At 36.1% G+C, this 15,967-nt stretch overlaps 1 protein-coding gene across 1 annotated transcript; it reads left to right on the top strand.

Annotated features, from left to right (window-relative positions):
* The first annotated feature begins 7,225 nt into the window (after positions 1-7,225).
* On the top strand, positions 7,226-15,336 carry LOC142348593 (uncharacterized). Its single transcript, XM_075399987.1, has 2 exons — positions 7,226-8,169; positions 14,423-15,336. Exons 1-2 carry the CDS (start codon positions 7,448-7,450, stop codon positions 15,081-15,083), a joined length of 1,383 nt encoding a protein of 460 aa, XP_075256102.1. The 5' UTR covers positions 7,226-7,447; the 3' UTR covers positions 15,084-15,336.
* The last annotated feature ends 631 nt before the right edge of the window (positions 15,337-15,967 follow it).

Below are 15,967 nucleotides of genomic sequence, written 5' to 3'. Positions count from 1 at the left end.
CTGATATGTCTTCTGTACGACGGAACCAGAGGCCAACACTTCATATAGCTCGTCAAGGTTCTTTTTTGAGCTTCTTTTTGGATGCCTCTTACGGGCAATATTGAGTTGAACTGTGTGTTCTTTGAGAGTTATAGGGCGTTGGGTTTTCATCGAGCTTAAGAATCTGGACTCTTTGTCACCCGCAAGCCGTTTGTGAGAGAGAGCGTCATTTGTGGCCGCACACATGTTCCTATCGACTTCTTCGTCACTACGATAATTCCCCTAATGATCTTCTGGAAGCAATTCATTGGGTGTGACCTCCTCTTCGTCTAAATAATGTTTTAAAATTTTCTCATAACTTAAATCAGAAGAATATGGTTTAGTACTAATATTGCTAAGCAGAGTGTTGGCTTTTCGCCCAAATTGAGATTCGAAAGCAAAAACTTAGTAGTTTTATGTTTACATATGCGGAGATGGTAGAGGATTGATTTCAGTGCTGCTTTATTGGTGAACGAATTTAATTCTTTATTTGCTTCTTTTATACATGCAAGGCGCTGTTTATTTGTACTTATTAATCGTTCGACTAAACCTATAGCTCGGTGATCAATTACTGGGGCTGGAATTAGATTGATAGTATTTCTTGTGCAAGAGATTTTTACTTGATTTCCTTTAAGACAACGAGCTTGATCTCTTCGCAACGAACGAGGAACTCCGTGAAAGTGTATGTAATTACCTAAAAATTTAATGACATTAGAAGCATTTGCGTTATCAAAAATTTCAGCTGAGGGTATTTGGAAAATCTATCGATGCATGTTAAAAGAAAAAAATGTATGATCTTTTTCATTATTAATAGGTCCTGCGAAATCTATTTCTATTTCTTGATTCGGACTATACATGGTTTATGTGCTTGAAATTGCTGTGCGAGAATTATAGATTTTAAATTTTAACCAATTGCAGTGCAAGTTTGCACTCTATTGCCCTGACCGAAAAGTCTCTATTCATGTATGGCCACCAACAATGTTGGGCCATACATACCATCCCCCAGCTACCCGGGTGGGTGGCATGGAGATCCTCGATAAGCGCATCCTTTAAGGCGTTGGGGGTGGCCACCTTCTCGTCCATGAAAACGCAACCACTGGTGACATGTAAGTCCCGCCAGTAGCTTTTTAGGTAGGGGTTTAACTCTTTCAAACGGCCCTCGTCAGAGCGGATGATGCAGTACCTGACTTCTTTGAGTACTGCATCGTTACTCGTTAGGGAAGCGATTAGACCTTGTTGAATACTTTACCAACCACCTTGTCAAAGGAGAGAAGTTGAGGGCTATCAGTGAGCGGGGTGCTGATATTGGAATGAGATGGTGATTGGCGAGGCGTGGTTTGGGTTTGCTGTATTAGTGAAGAAAACGCAAGGCGACGTTATAGTAGAAAGTGTAGAGGTGGATTTGCCTTTCATTGCGGACACTTGTTGACTCGTTTTTGATTAATTTGCTGAACTCTCAATTAAATTAATTGAGGAAGAAGACAAAAGAACTTCACAGTGAGTTTGGGCAAAAAGCGACTTTTCGTTGTTTGTCAATTCGACACGTGAATTATTTAAGGTATGCGACTTTTGAGTGCTATTTAAGGAAGAAACTTAAGGCTTATTTGTGATTGACAAGTTAAAGTGGCTTAATTCAGTGAATTGATGCTGGTTTTGGTAAGCCAGTGACGCCTTTCAGGTATTTTGTGTCTCAAATAGTGCTATTTGACACACAATTTGTAGTGATGTTTTTATAGTATTTGTTTTATGCGATGCGAGTTTGGATTTAATTTGGTGTTTACTAGTGTGAGTTGCAAATAAAGCATTTGAGTTATACGAAATAAATGACTGGATGAAAAATAAGGGATTATGCCCGGCAAGTGTTAACTTATTATGAGTAAAGCGTAATGGCGGATCGAAATCACCAACAAAAATATTATGATTAGAAATAATTGAATTGAAAATATGAAATTGCTGGGTAAGTGTGAATTGATTTTGAGTTAAATGTACTTGTGGTGCGGGTGTGCTATCAAATTTTGTGCAATTAAAGTTGGTGGAGTTTTGATTAGGCTTTTGTTTGGCGAAAGTTGAATTATTTTGAGTTAAGCGTACGCGCATTGCATGTTCACTATCCAAATTAATAATTTTAAAAGGGAGTAGATTTGAATGATGCATTCGCATAGCGAGTGCTGGATTATTTTTTGTTAAGCGTATGCGCGTTGCGGAATCACTTATAAACTTATGATTACGTTTTAGGACTGAACTAGAACTTTGCGGAGCGAGAGACATATTGTCTTTTATTATTAATTTAGGTCTAACAGAATTTATATTCAATATTTGTTTAGTATATTGAGTGCTAGATGTTTGAAAATCAGGTTTACTATCGTGGTAAAATTGATTAAGTGTAACAACAGAAATTTGTTTCTCTTGTTGAAGTAATTTTGCATCAGTGTGCATAGGTGATAATGTTGCGACTAAAAATTCTTCATCATATTTAGAATTAGTTTTTGCCGGTTGATAAGGGTTGCGGGATATATAATCAACAAGTCCTATCATTGCGCCTCGCAAATGTTCTATTTCAAATTGGAAGGGTAAAGGTCGATCAACTCATCGTGATAAACGACTGTTAAAGCTTTTGTTTGATCTATGTTTTTTTAAGATTGAAAGAAGAGCTCAATGATCAGCTATGATAGGAAATTCTTTGCCATAAAGGTAATTTTTAAAACCTTCTATGGACGAAACCACTGCAAAAAGTTGAAGTTCATTGATGCTGTAGCGTTCTTCATTACTATTCAAAAATCTAGATGCAAAAGAAATCTGCTTCCAACCATTGACTGTCAATTGTTCTAATGCTGCTCCTGGGCCGGATCGAGAAGCATCACATGTTATACGTGTTTCGAGTTGCGGGTTATAATGAATGTTTTTTGTGTGATACGGGATTCGTGTTTTTATAGCATTAAAATGTAGTGTGTTCATCAGTTCAGATGTATTTTGTAGATTAACGAAGAAGGGGTCTTAGAGGATGGCAAAGTTGGTCTAGGTTAGGAATAAATTTACTAGTATAGTGAACCAAACCAAGGAAAGAGCGTAAATTTTTAAGTGTATAAGGTGGTTGCAATGAAAGGATTGCCAAAGTTTTAGAGTCTAGAAGTGATGTCCCTGATTGAGTAGTATTTTACCCCAACCATGAAATTTCTTGCTTCGCAAAATGACTTTTGGGAAGGTTGATACGAAGGTTATATGCATCCACTTTCTTAAGACAATCTAATACAAGTTGAAAGTGATTTTCTTCTGAACCTTTACTTACAATAAGAATATCGTCCGGGAAACAAAATGTGTTTTTAAGGCCGATTAACGTACAATTGATCGCCTTCTGCAACTCGGCAAGCATGTCTGAAAGGCCGCAAAAATCTGTTTTAAATCGATATGTGCCTGTCATATCACCACTGACGATACTAAAATTACAATTTTTCGCTGTGTCAGGGTGGAGATTTAGTTGGCTATACGCATACTTAAGATCTATAGTAGAGAAATGGAATTTATCCGATGGTTCTGTTTTGTAAACTGTTATTATTTGTGATATGGAGTCTAAAAGTGTTTCAATATTCGGCATTTGGTACTTATTTCTTTGTATGAATTTATTGAGTATTTTAGAGTCTAAGGCTAATTTTATTGTTTGATCTCCTTTAACTGTAATAAATATTGGGGAAATAAAATATTGATCGGAGCAATTATAAGGTTTCTCTATGTGTTCTTCTTCAATAAGTTTTTTAATTTCACTATTGACTCGGTATTGTAAAATAATAGGTACTCTTCTACCTGTTTAATGTTCAGGTTTGAAAATTTTTGTGAAATTTTGATTTAACAATGTGAACTTTTGATCTGCCGATACGTGAGATAAGTTGAGGAAATTGATTTGCTATGCGTGTTTTGAATGGGCATTGAGTTGTGATAACGTTGACCATACTACCTTCATCTGAACAAAGAGTTTGAGTAATTGAAATTCCCAGAATTTCAGATAAACCTCTGCCGATCAGTGGTTTCAATCCGTCTCTAACGACCACAAATTCGGCGTCTTCGATCCGCCATCCATTATTTTCTATCGTCGCTTGCATCGTTCCAATGACGGGTATTGATTCATTAGCAAAGGTCTTGAGTTCTTGTGCAGGTGCAGTTGTCAACCATTGTGGAAGGGTAGAATTGTTTATTACCTCAGTAGCAAGGGATTCATTCAAAATGCTATACACACTCCCGGAATCATCGAGAAGTGCTACTTTTGTGTTTCCCATCTGTAAGATTTATTTTTTTGGGTTCGATTTGAACTCTGTTACTAGCAATGCTAGCTACCATGTTATCATCTGAACTATCATAGTGGGATTCACATTGATGATTATAATTGGCATATTGGATCGCATTGACAGACTGATAAGTTGTATTGTCCTCAATTGAGTTAACATTTGAACGAGTTTGTTTAGTGGATGAAGACTTCGGCTTACGACATACACGTGAAAAGTGATTCTTTAAACCACAATTATTGCACATCTTGCTTTTCCCAATACCTTTATCCTTGTGATTCGCTGACCAAGTGAAGCCACAATTCCGGCATAGTTGATTCGTTTGTCGGATGTGGGCTGAAGTATATTGTCGTTGATTTGATTGTCGTTGTGAAATTATTGCATTTACATGCAATGCGGGTTGTGTGTTCAAAATCTGTAACTGATTCCATTGACCGAGTTCCATATTTATGGCCAAACGTGGGGCTTGTGGTGGTTCGAGATTTTCTCTAAGTAATTCTCGTTGAATTTTTGGATCTTGCATATTTGGAATGAAAAGATCTCTGATCAGAGTATCCTCTTGATTTCTAAGATCGCAATTCTCGGAAAATTCCATCAATTAGCCAAAGAAATGTTCAATTGATTCCCCTTTTGACTGTTTGTTAGGAGCATGTACCTATCAAGGGTAATCTTTCGCTGACGAATGAACGTAGCTTCCATGATTTGCCAAAGTTTCACTGTTGTCAATAGGTCCATCTTGAGATGCGGGCTTCTGCTACATATGATGCGTCTTCCTTCGGTGCCCAAACTGAGGTATACAATAGATACTGTGGTGCGGTCTGTCTGTGTCCATGGCTTGTCTCCACACATGATCCCTATCTCCATCTGTTTCTGACATCGATTTTCCCAGTTCATTATCAATTGTGCATTTCTAGCTAACCGTTCTCGTTCTGATTGGGCTGAGGAACCTGTTATTGTACTCTCATAGATTGTTTTTAATGGAAGTTAAACAGTCTCGGGCTTTGGTGGAAGCAGAATTTCTAATGCATTACTCTCCTTCGCAAGAAGGGCCAGTTTCGCCTGCACCTGCCATTTTTGCCACTTCAACGGAGAGTCTGCACTAGGTTTTTCCCAGAAGGGTTCGATTCCAAGTGGGGTTTGCTTTTGCGTTGCTGATTGCGCCAAGTCGGGTACAATATTGTTTACTTGAACTTGCACTGCGAATCACTTTTAGGATTTTTATTTTGTTTAATCGTGCGGCGAGTGCACTTAACACAGTTTTGTACTTAGATTCGCTTAGCGAAATGCTTGTCTAGTACTTAACTATTTTACTCAGGTAGTAAATACGGCTGACAGGAAATATTTTAAAATGAGCAACTGTACTCGATGTGCAAAACTAAGAGAATGGAAAGTATAATCAGTTAGCAACACAGAAGTCATAACGAATATGAACAAACAATTCCCAGTGCGGGAATTAGGGCAACAGACATACTATTTGAAATGAAAGGCGGTAAACGGTGAAGTTAAGATGACTTTATGATACGTTTTTCAAGATTAGGTACAACATTAAATAAGTACATCGTATAATAATTTTAATGCAGCAAATCAATGATTATGTACAACAAGACTGCCAAGTGAAATTGATCATTGTTCTGATTCAGTAATGAAATCACACTTGAAAATAGTTTTACCGATTACTGATATTGAACTGGCGGTAGGTCCGGGTACTGTTAATTCGAGTGAAATTTTTTTCCAATCAAGCATTTAATTTCATTCCACCCGTCTTTTGTTCTGGCTCACTACAATTTTCCTCACTATACTTTTCAGGCGCTGTCTCTATACCTAATCTGAATTCATAGTTATTTTTAGAAGAACTGATGAAATTAGGCTAAACCTAATCTATATTCATGGGTGCGTCCTTTTATCCCCAGTTTCTTCTTGTATTACTACTCGACACAGGCCGCACAACATTATAATGGTTATACTAAATAGTGAAATTTTGATTAACCGGGCCTTTCGACCAGTCAAATTTAATCGACTGCTAAATTTCCCGCTTTTATGTCGACTAAAGCCCACTTTCGGCCAATAATCCTAGCACCGTAGCAACCTATTGCAAAATTTCTACTTAGTTTAAATTTATTTGCTTATAAGGTTCCTTCGGGCGATAGTCGAATTGGCCGACGTGGGTTTTAATCTGCCAGAAATGAGAATTTTAACTAGCAATTCAGCTGCGAACAAATTGCTATGTTCGGACGAACTGGTTTTTGCAAATCCGGGGTCATATTTTTTTGCAAATCGATCAATCAGAATTAAATAAATTTTATCTTCTAGGTCGACTAAACTCTCTGTCGCCTAATAATCTTGGCACCATATTCTGTTGATATGCGACTCTTTTTTAATGCATGTCTATACGTAAACGTGTAAAATAATTCGTAGGCAAAATTAAATCACTTGGCGAAAAGATTCTGTTGGTGTTTATTTTTTTTTGTGAATTCACTTGTATAATGTTAAGTGGTGGCGGTCAGGCAAGCCGATAGGCAAGTACGCCGAAATTTGAAAATGAGGTCAAGTAAGCCGAAAAATTTTGGGATACGCGCATTTTAAGCTGCCCCTGGCGGGCCGGTGGAAGCCGCGATAACCCGCCCGCGGTTTCCGGATTACATCCCACCGTGGATGAGAGGCATGTCCATGGACAGCGTCCGCTGAGACCCACTAGATGTCTAAAGACTGACGTTTTTTGTTTCTGTGCAATATGGAATACATTATGCACTATAATACTATGCGCAGTGTTGATTGTAACGGTTAACGATGTATTGTTTCTGATAGATTACATAACTTCCGACTTGCTTCTATTTCGGCTGACTTTTACTTCGGCTTAATATGAAAGTCAAAGTATTATTCTAGTTTTACCAATTTCTGAGAAATAGAACAAACAAAAGCGTTTCTAAGTGCGCTAAAACTAACAAAATATACAATGCATATAATACATTCTTCATTCATTCAGTTTTGTGTGATAAAAGACGACCGTTGAACATATTATTATTTCTAGCGCAGTATCGTTAAAATTGTTTTTTCAACGTTGGGAATTTCAAAAATATACAACTGACACAAAAAACTAGAACCGCGCTTTTCTGAAGAAAAAATTGATAAAATTTTTCGAAAATTTGATTGCAAAAATGGACTTAAGAGTAGCGCTGAAGCAATTAGGACAACAGCTGGGCCCAACTGAAGATTCTAAAACCTTCGGACGACAAAAAGTTGACGAAGTATTTCGAATCATTCGTGAAAACAGTGGCGAATTATCATTTGACCGGTTTGTCTTTGTGGGCGGAGCTGGGCAAAAAACGAGTTGCTGGGCTAATATGGATTTCGACTGTGTTGTTTATGTCAACATGGATCAAAGTTGGTGGAGCGATAAAACAATTGGGTTTGATAAAAAGTTGGATACGCTCCGGAAAAAGGTTCTGACGCATTGGAAAAGTCTTCTCCAATCAAAGTTAGACAAAAGCGTTGATATCCAGTTTGACGATTTTCTATGTACGCTTCACTGGAAAAGGGAGGGCGTGAAAGTCGATTTGCTAACCGCTCCAAATGCTCTGAACCATCCCAACTTTGGAACCCGCGGTGAATCTCAAAACTCCGATTTGCAAGTGCGTAACATGCATTTGGCGCTTAGAGGTGCTGTCCAGGGACCTAATCAAGCGACAAGAATGCTGGAGATATCGGGAAACTTTACCTTTTCTGTGTCCGTAATGGAGCGGTCAGTTGATATGATGAAAATGAGAGATTCGACTGCACATGAGGTGGCACGGCTGGCAAAGCTTTGGATGTTGATTTGCTGTCCAATAAAGAGGAGAGTGAGAGGCTTGTCGGTTCTGGTCTCGATCATTGCAACCAGGTGAAAAATTTGCTTTGAAAATTTTGCCCAATCATTGTTTAACTGCTCTTGAACGAAATTCATAGCATTTATTGTAAACGCGTTGGTCTTTTATTCAATTTTTTGCTTGACTGTTTTTGAGCTTTTCTTTTAGAACATTTTTTGTCTTCTCCAGTGACTTTTTCACGCTTTCGCTCTTCACTTTTGATTGATCTCTATTGTTCTCACTCCGAAGTAAAGCTTGTGGCTGAGATAAAAATGATTGCAGCATAAGAAAGACATATAACGGAGTGGGCAGTGCTTCTGGTTAGGGATCGCGAGGTCCATAGTTCAAACACCGGTGTAGCCAACTGTTTTTCCACCCGCCTGTCGTTCGAGAGCAATTCTTCCGACATTAGTCGGTTTATATTTCTATTTTTCTAACACAGTGCAGAGAATGCACAAAATTTGCGGATTGACATAATGTCGTAACTTCCAAAAATCTCGGAATCAGCACTTTCAGCAAATTTCTTGCGTGAAAACTATATGCGCAATTTTGTAGCTTACTATTGCTTATAGAGTAGTCAGCATGTACGATCCTTCATCTTTTGCAATTCTGAAGAGCCGATAATCAATTAAAAATCACGTTGTTAATTCATATTTTTGAAAACGAGAACAACTGAAACGCGTCACCTTTTCATCGCGGATAGTGGAAAGAAGACAAATATTTTTAAGCTACCTGGTTTCATTCAATCAAGAAATGTGGCAATATACTCCAGCTGCGATAACTACTTTCTCTTAAGAGTTGACAAAAATCTTAAGTATTTTGGCAGTTTTCCAATTCTTTTTAAAGTTAGACTGCTCTGGTACGAGGCTCTTTAGTCTTTTTCAGGTACTGCCCTCATATGTACAGGAGAAGCAAAAATTGAAAATGAATTCCGAATTGGTAATTTTCCAAATTGTGTGAGAAAAATGTTGAAAATTCGTACGATAGGTGCTGAAATTGTGTAAGATAACTGCTGAAAACACTGGAATATGTAAGAATTGTGCCGACAAAAAATTTATAAAATAATGATAAATAAAATGATCATAACATTTTTTCAGTAGATAAATCTTACATAATTATCAGCTTAATATGTTTAAAAGTGCTTTAAATTTTGTGAAGAATGTGTTTAAAGTTCAACATCTTAAGCGGATTATTAAATAAGATTTCTCTGCTGATTGTTTTTCAGCGGCTGTCAGCGCGTTTCTGACATAATTTTATGCGAGACCGCAACCGCGGAACTGAATAATATTATCACAAGTCTGCAACTTTTTTCTGGCCGTAATATAGTCATGTCACTTTGCACCCTACGCAGACCAAAAATCAGATCGAAAAGATCATTCGCTGGATTTGCTCCGAAATAATTAGAAAAAAGTTTTTGGATCCTATTATCAGACATCAATAAACTCAGTAGGTAGGCCAGGCAAAGTCACAGATTGTGCGAATTACGAAAAAAGGCTGGAAAAATGTTTCTGAACATTTCCTTCCTTAAACAATTTACAAAAAAGCAACTCTTCGATTTTAATAATACATAGCGAGCCAAGACGTTTGAATGATATTAAAAATATTAGTAAATGTCATAGTCTCCTGAAAACGCTCTGGATCTGTTTGTATCCCAGTTTTTCACTCTAAAAGCGGCCAAGGTCACATATAGTGTCAAATATATATCACAGATCACATATATTTTTTATGGAGAATATATGTGTTTTTTGGCGTTTTCTCGTCAGCTTCTTGATTATCTCTTTTTCCGCGTAGAAAATATTGAAAAGTTGTCGAGTTGAATGTAAGTTTCTGGTTTAAGGATAACATAAAAAACACAAAAAAAAACTGATCTCCTGACAAAATGATTTTTTTATATGCAACAGTGAGTTTTTAGCAACAAAAAAAAATTTATATGTTAATATTTATATGTTAATATTTGTTAACAATTACGTTTTCATTGAAATTGTTTGTTTTTAATTCAAGGGGTTTAATTTTCGTTTTTGAAAAGTTCGATACGGAATAATTGGTCAGGAAATCTTTTTCTTTCTACTGCGAATCAAAATTGAATAACATATTTTAAGGGCAAGCTCAAATTGCAACTCGAATGTCTTTTTTGCCGAACCATTAGTAATTGTATTTGAATACCCTTTAAAAAGTTTTTAAAAAAGAATTGAGACAACGCAACAGAAACAAGATTTAATCACTTAGATTCTTAAAGATTCTACTTAGACTCTTAAATTAATTTTGGGCGTTTCCAAGAAGAAAAGAAAAGGTAAGTCCTCACGGATCAGGTTTCTTCTAGAAAACAAGGATGGGCATCAAAGTTGTTGGAGCAGGAACACGAAACAGTGAAAAAAATTGATTTTTCGAAAAAAAAACTTGGAAAAGTTTTGAAATCGTAAAATGGTCTGAAATGGATTTTGCACTATAAAAGAGCACTGAAAAGCAGTTTATTGCTGACTTCGCTTTTCTCAGGTGTGAAGTATAGGGGTCGAAACAGTGAAAATATTGACATTTTGAATAAAAAAATATTTGAAAACTTTTAAAGTCGTAAAGTGGTCTGAAATGGAATGGAAAAAATTCAACGCTAAATTTATAAGATCTACGCCAAAATTCAACGCAAAATATGTAAGATTGGCGTTGAACGCGATGAATTTATGTCAGATCTACGCTAAAAATCAACGCTAAATATGTAAGATCTACGCCAAAATTCAACGCAAACTATGTAAGATTGGGGTTGAATGCGTTGAATTTATTTAAGATCTACGCTAAAATCAACGCTAAATATGCAAGATCTGCGCTAAAATTCAACGCTAAATATGTAAGATTGGCGTTGAATGCGTTGATTTTATGTAAGATCTACGATAAATTCGACGCACAGTATGTAAGGTTGGCATTGAATGCGTTGAATTTATGTAAGACGTACGCTAAATTCAAAGCAAAATATGTAAGATCTACGCTACAATTCAACGCAAAATTTGTAAGATTGGCGTTGAATGCGTTGACTTTATGTAAAATCTACTCTAAATTCAACGCTAAATATGTAAGATCTACTCTAAAATTCAACACTAATTATGTAAGATCTACGCCAAAATTCAACGCAAAATTATGTAAGATTGGCGTTGAATGCGTTGAATTTATGTAAGATTTACGATTGAGCGTAGATCTTATATAAATTCAACACATTCAACGCCAATCTTACATAATTTTGCGTTTTTTAGCGCTGACAACTCGGCCCGGGTTTCGCTGCTTTCAAAAAAGATTGTGCAGAGCCAAAAACGAGATTTCATTTCCTTTTCCTACAATTACATACAAAAAAATGTTTAAGCGGCTTTTTTTAATGCTTGCCATGCCGTTTCAATTTAATATGTATAGTTTTGTTGGTCAAAAAAGAGGAGTATCCAAGCTTGAAATAAAGATATTTCACAGCTTCGCAAGCGCAAGTGAATAATGCGAGTTCCCTGGCGAACGGGAACCAGAATTCATGACAAAAACATTAAAACTTCACTTTCGGACAAGCGGTAAAGTATATTTTGATGTTACAACACAATAAGATGCGTGCAAACTGTTTTGTAGATGTTCAAAGAAGCTAAACAGTCTAGTTTACTTAGAAATTTGGAAAATTAAGAAGAGAAGTTGAAAGTTCAATACCTTTTCTTTCTTCAAGAAAATGCTCTTGTGCCCTTAATCAAAGATTGTCGGATGTTTCTTCAAACAAATTTAGCGAGAAGCTCTAGAAAGGTCGGCAAACAGTGTTGATCTGAATCAAATTGAAAATTGAAAATTTCAAAGCAACAACAACAAAAACAAACAGATAGTTTTTTCCAAAACTGTGAGTAAAACTCTTTTTTTAAAACAATGAAAAACGCCTCATATATTCCAAAAATAATAAAAGCGCACTAACTTGTTACTAGAGATCTGATCTGAATACGAAATCTTGTAATTTTTTAAATATTTGTTGCGTTTTGCAAAATTCGCATGGTTCACTTACGCATTGGCAACACTTCCACATTATTAATTAGTTCCTGGGAGGTATATGTTTAAAACAGAGTAGAATACGTGGTTTTTTCTGCAGTGGTATTTTGGCATTTGTTTGACCTCAATAGAGTTGTGACATTTTACCTTGCAAGCTTTAACTTGAATTAGACTGTAGCAAGATTGGATAACATTACTTAATTGACTGTTTTAATAATTCTAAAAATCCATCCATCATTGAACATATGCCAACTCATATTCAGATCTTCTTCTCCAGATCTTTTTGCACTCTTCCTTTTCCAAACTATGCAGTTCCTAACGCATGCTTCCCCTGTCTAGCGTTCCACTCTCGATCTGAAGATACCACCCTTCCATCCTTAAGAATACGTTCTCAATTTTTTCCCATTTGCCCTGCCTTTCAAGTTTATTCAGTTGTATAAGTACCTTATGAGTTCGATTGTGTAGCTGGATAAAAACTTAACTATAAGGATTGTCAAATAGTAATATCAGCAGCTATTATGGTCACATGTACTGCTATAGAAATTCAGAACAACAATGTTTTTGCTAACTACGCCCCTTGATTCCTGGTATACTGACGCATAAAAACATTGACTATAACTTTTTATTGAGTATTTATTCAGATAACTTGACGGCCTACGGCAATAAGTACTAAATAAGTACTCGTACTCTGCATGATGAGTTTTAGAATTTTCAGTTAAATGAGGATTTAGGATATACAATCGAAAAACAGTTGGAGTTAAAAGAGATTATATATGGTTGCATGACAATATACGCTACCAATGTTACAATATATCCAATGCCATCATACACAATCTATCCATTTAATTTTTCGTTCAATAGTTCGATTATAAATTAGCTCTCGATATTACGAGCATCCTTTATCATGCTTAAGAGGATTATTTGATGCCCTGTTCGGTATTGGTAGTTTCATATTAACATCTCTTTGTAACCGAGGCATGGACATGACCTGCGAGTCAAGGCCAGATGCACTAGCAGTACTGTTACATTTTTAAAACTAACTTTAACACATTCTAAGTTATCTATCTAAAATACTAAAATCCCGGGTTACCCATCATACAACTTTCTTTGATTTCATGAAAGGTCAGATATGATTTGTATGGTTTCCCGGTAATTATACAAGTTTCATAGAGAAAAATGAAGTAGTTGTAAACAACTCCAACTGTAGCAGCTACAACGCTCGATCAGTACAAAATACACCAGAGTCACCCAAACGATGATTTCTTGAGTTTCATTTTTCCGGTAATCATACAAAGTCATATGTGATTTATACGATTACCTGGTAATCATACAAAATTGATACAAAAAAGTAGCTGTAAACGATTCCAACTGTAGCAGCAACAACGCTCAATCAGTAAAAAATACTCCCGAGTCATCCAAACGTTGAGTTCTTGGATTTCTTTTTTCCTGGTAATCATACAAGATTATATACGATTTGTATGATCTCTCGGTGACCATAGAAGTATCATACAAAAAATTAGGACTCCAATTGTAGCAGCTACCACGCTCAATCAGCAAAAAATACACCAGAGTCACCCAAACGATGAGTTCTTGAGTTTCATTTTTCCTGGTAATCGATTTTTGCTTATTTTGAAAACTTTAATCGTTTTTTCATAGCCCTCGCAGTATGGCAGCACATTCAACAAAAAAGGCGCTTTGTTTTTAATTGAACTCTTTTTTGGCAAAATTAACATATATTTCTGAAACAGACATGCAAAATTTATCACAGAGCAATTTTGAAAATTAAAAAGTATCCCTTAATTAAGAGATGCCGGAAGTGTTTTTTTTTCTTTCCTCGAATTCATTCAAGAATCATATATGATTTCCTGGGATTCACATAAGAACCATATATGATTTCACTGGTCTCAAATATGAACGGTGAATGAAATCCTAGTTTTCCGGCAAGAATCATATATGATTTCCTAGGTTTCATGCAAGGATCATGTATGATTTCCTGGGTTCCATGCAGGGATCGTAATAGTAAATGCGTATGATTTGAATGACATATATATGATCCTTGTATGAAACCTAGGAAGTGGCGACGCGGGATACTAAATAATTGTTCTTGTAGTTTTAACATAAGGGCAAAATAGTGGGTGTTTTTTGAATATTTTGTTACATTGTGTATTTTGTCGCGACACCGTTCTATATTTTATTGGTTCCAATTCAATTAAAATTGCCCTAAGTCTCGGAATTTGGCGAAAAAGGACAAAGACATTGCATAATTATCAATTATCTATCAATTAACTATCACAGGGATTCTGATAAAATCGTGGATATTGTGGATGGCTTCGAAAAATTTCTAAAGTCGATCATTTATTGGAAAAGTCTGCAAGTTGATGACACGCTGAACTTGCAACAACTGCAGATTCCAAAACGAAAGAGGGTACCGAAAGTTATGGATCCTGGAAACAGTTTCTGCAACCTTCTTCTAGAAAGTTCCAAGATGAGGGGAAAATTTTTGAACAATTTTAAAGGTCAAGCCCTCTTATCGCTTCAAAGATTGGATAAGATTCGCCCAAAAACGCAAATGTCTGGGTTTGAAATTGCCAAAGTTTTTTTAGCCGAAAGGGCTAAAAAGTACCACCGCGGCTATTATCCAGCGGGGCAGCTCAACTTGTGGATTCGACAAGATAGCAGTGAGCCCTGTTTCTACCCAGTGATCAAGTCTACAGAATTGAACGAAGACCTCACTAAAGTCAACTTGTTGCTCGTGTCCATTGCAATGTCGTTCGTGCCACGATATGAAAATGGGAGAGTCAGGTCTTTTCCCGAATTCTCATCAGATTTGAAGGAGTTTTTGAGACGCATTCTCAAATGCAAAATTATCAACGAACCACTGCGAGATGCCCAGATGAAATTTCAGATGCCGTATGTTGACAATTCGACCGTAGTGGTGAAAGGATATTACAATTAGTAGACGGAGCTCAATTATCTTGACAAATTACGACCATATGGAGCGGTTTAATCAATGATCATTTCACAAATCACATCTGTACCCATTAATTACCCCGTCTTCTTGAATTAACCAATTAAATGATGATTTATCAGCCACCTATATTACCTTCATAAATGGGTTGTTGTAATTTAGATTGTATTTTAGATTAATAGTACAATAGGACACATTGAGCATATACTGATAAATTTTTTGTTAATTCAAGCATTCTAAATGATAAGGTTTTCAGTTTTCTTTTTTTAACCACCTCAGTAATAATTGTCTTCGGGTTGTCCATCGGCAACGCCTCTTTATATTTCGTGATCAAACATACATTTATAGAAATTAGTCTCGTCTTTTTTCGCAAAGATTTTGCATTTATTCAACTAAAACAGCATAATATCTTAATCCTAGAGTCTATCTGTACCAAAAGAAAAACTAGTTACAAAGAATGCGGCTGATATTTTTATTTAGGGCACCGGCTTTACATCCCAGAATTTTGTAAATACGTTTCACATTTACAATGTATTAAAATAGGAAATATTGAAGGTGAAAACAATCTTCCGGTGGTCAATTCAATTCATTAGTAACAACGTCTAAGCATCAGTAATGTACAACGTAACGATCCAGACAACGTACAAGCATTAACGATGATCATAGAAACAAGTGAAAGCTTAGACGGCAAGGTTTTTTCGATGCTCTTTTACTGGTTTTTTGTCTGATGTTATTGACGTCAAATCAGTTCGTATTCAATCGGCAATTGTCTTGAAAACCTAAAAATATTAAGTCGAAAACCAGCTTAATCGATACATATAGTGGTTATATTTACCTAAAATTAGGTTAAATGAACTTTTTCGGAACTTTCT

Source organism: Convolutriloba macropyga, chromosome 10, assembly GCF_964194025.1.
Source record: "Convolutriloba macropyga chromosome 10, txConMacr16.3, whole genome shotgun sequence".
Lineage (NCBI taxonomy): Eukaryota > Metazoa > Xenacoelomorpha > Acoela > Convolutidae > Convolutriloba > Convolutriloba macropyga.
Note: the sequence above shows the minus strand (reverse complement) of the source record. Positions and strands in the feature narration are given on the sequence as shown.

Coding starts and splice junctions, on each gene's coding strand:
- LOC142348593 (XM_075399987.1), top strand. CDS start 7,448: ATGGACTTAAGAGTAGCGCTGAAGCAATTAGGACAACAGCTGGGCCCA. Junction 8,170..14,422: donor GTCTCGATCATTGCAACCAG/GTGAAAAATTTG, acceptor TAACTATCACAG/GGATTCTGATAAAATCGTGG.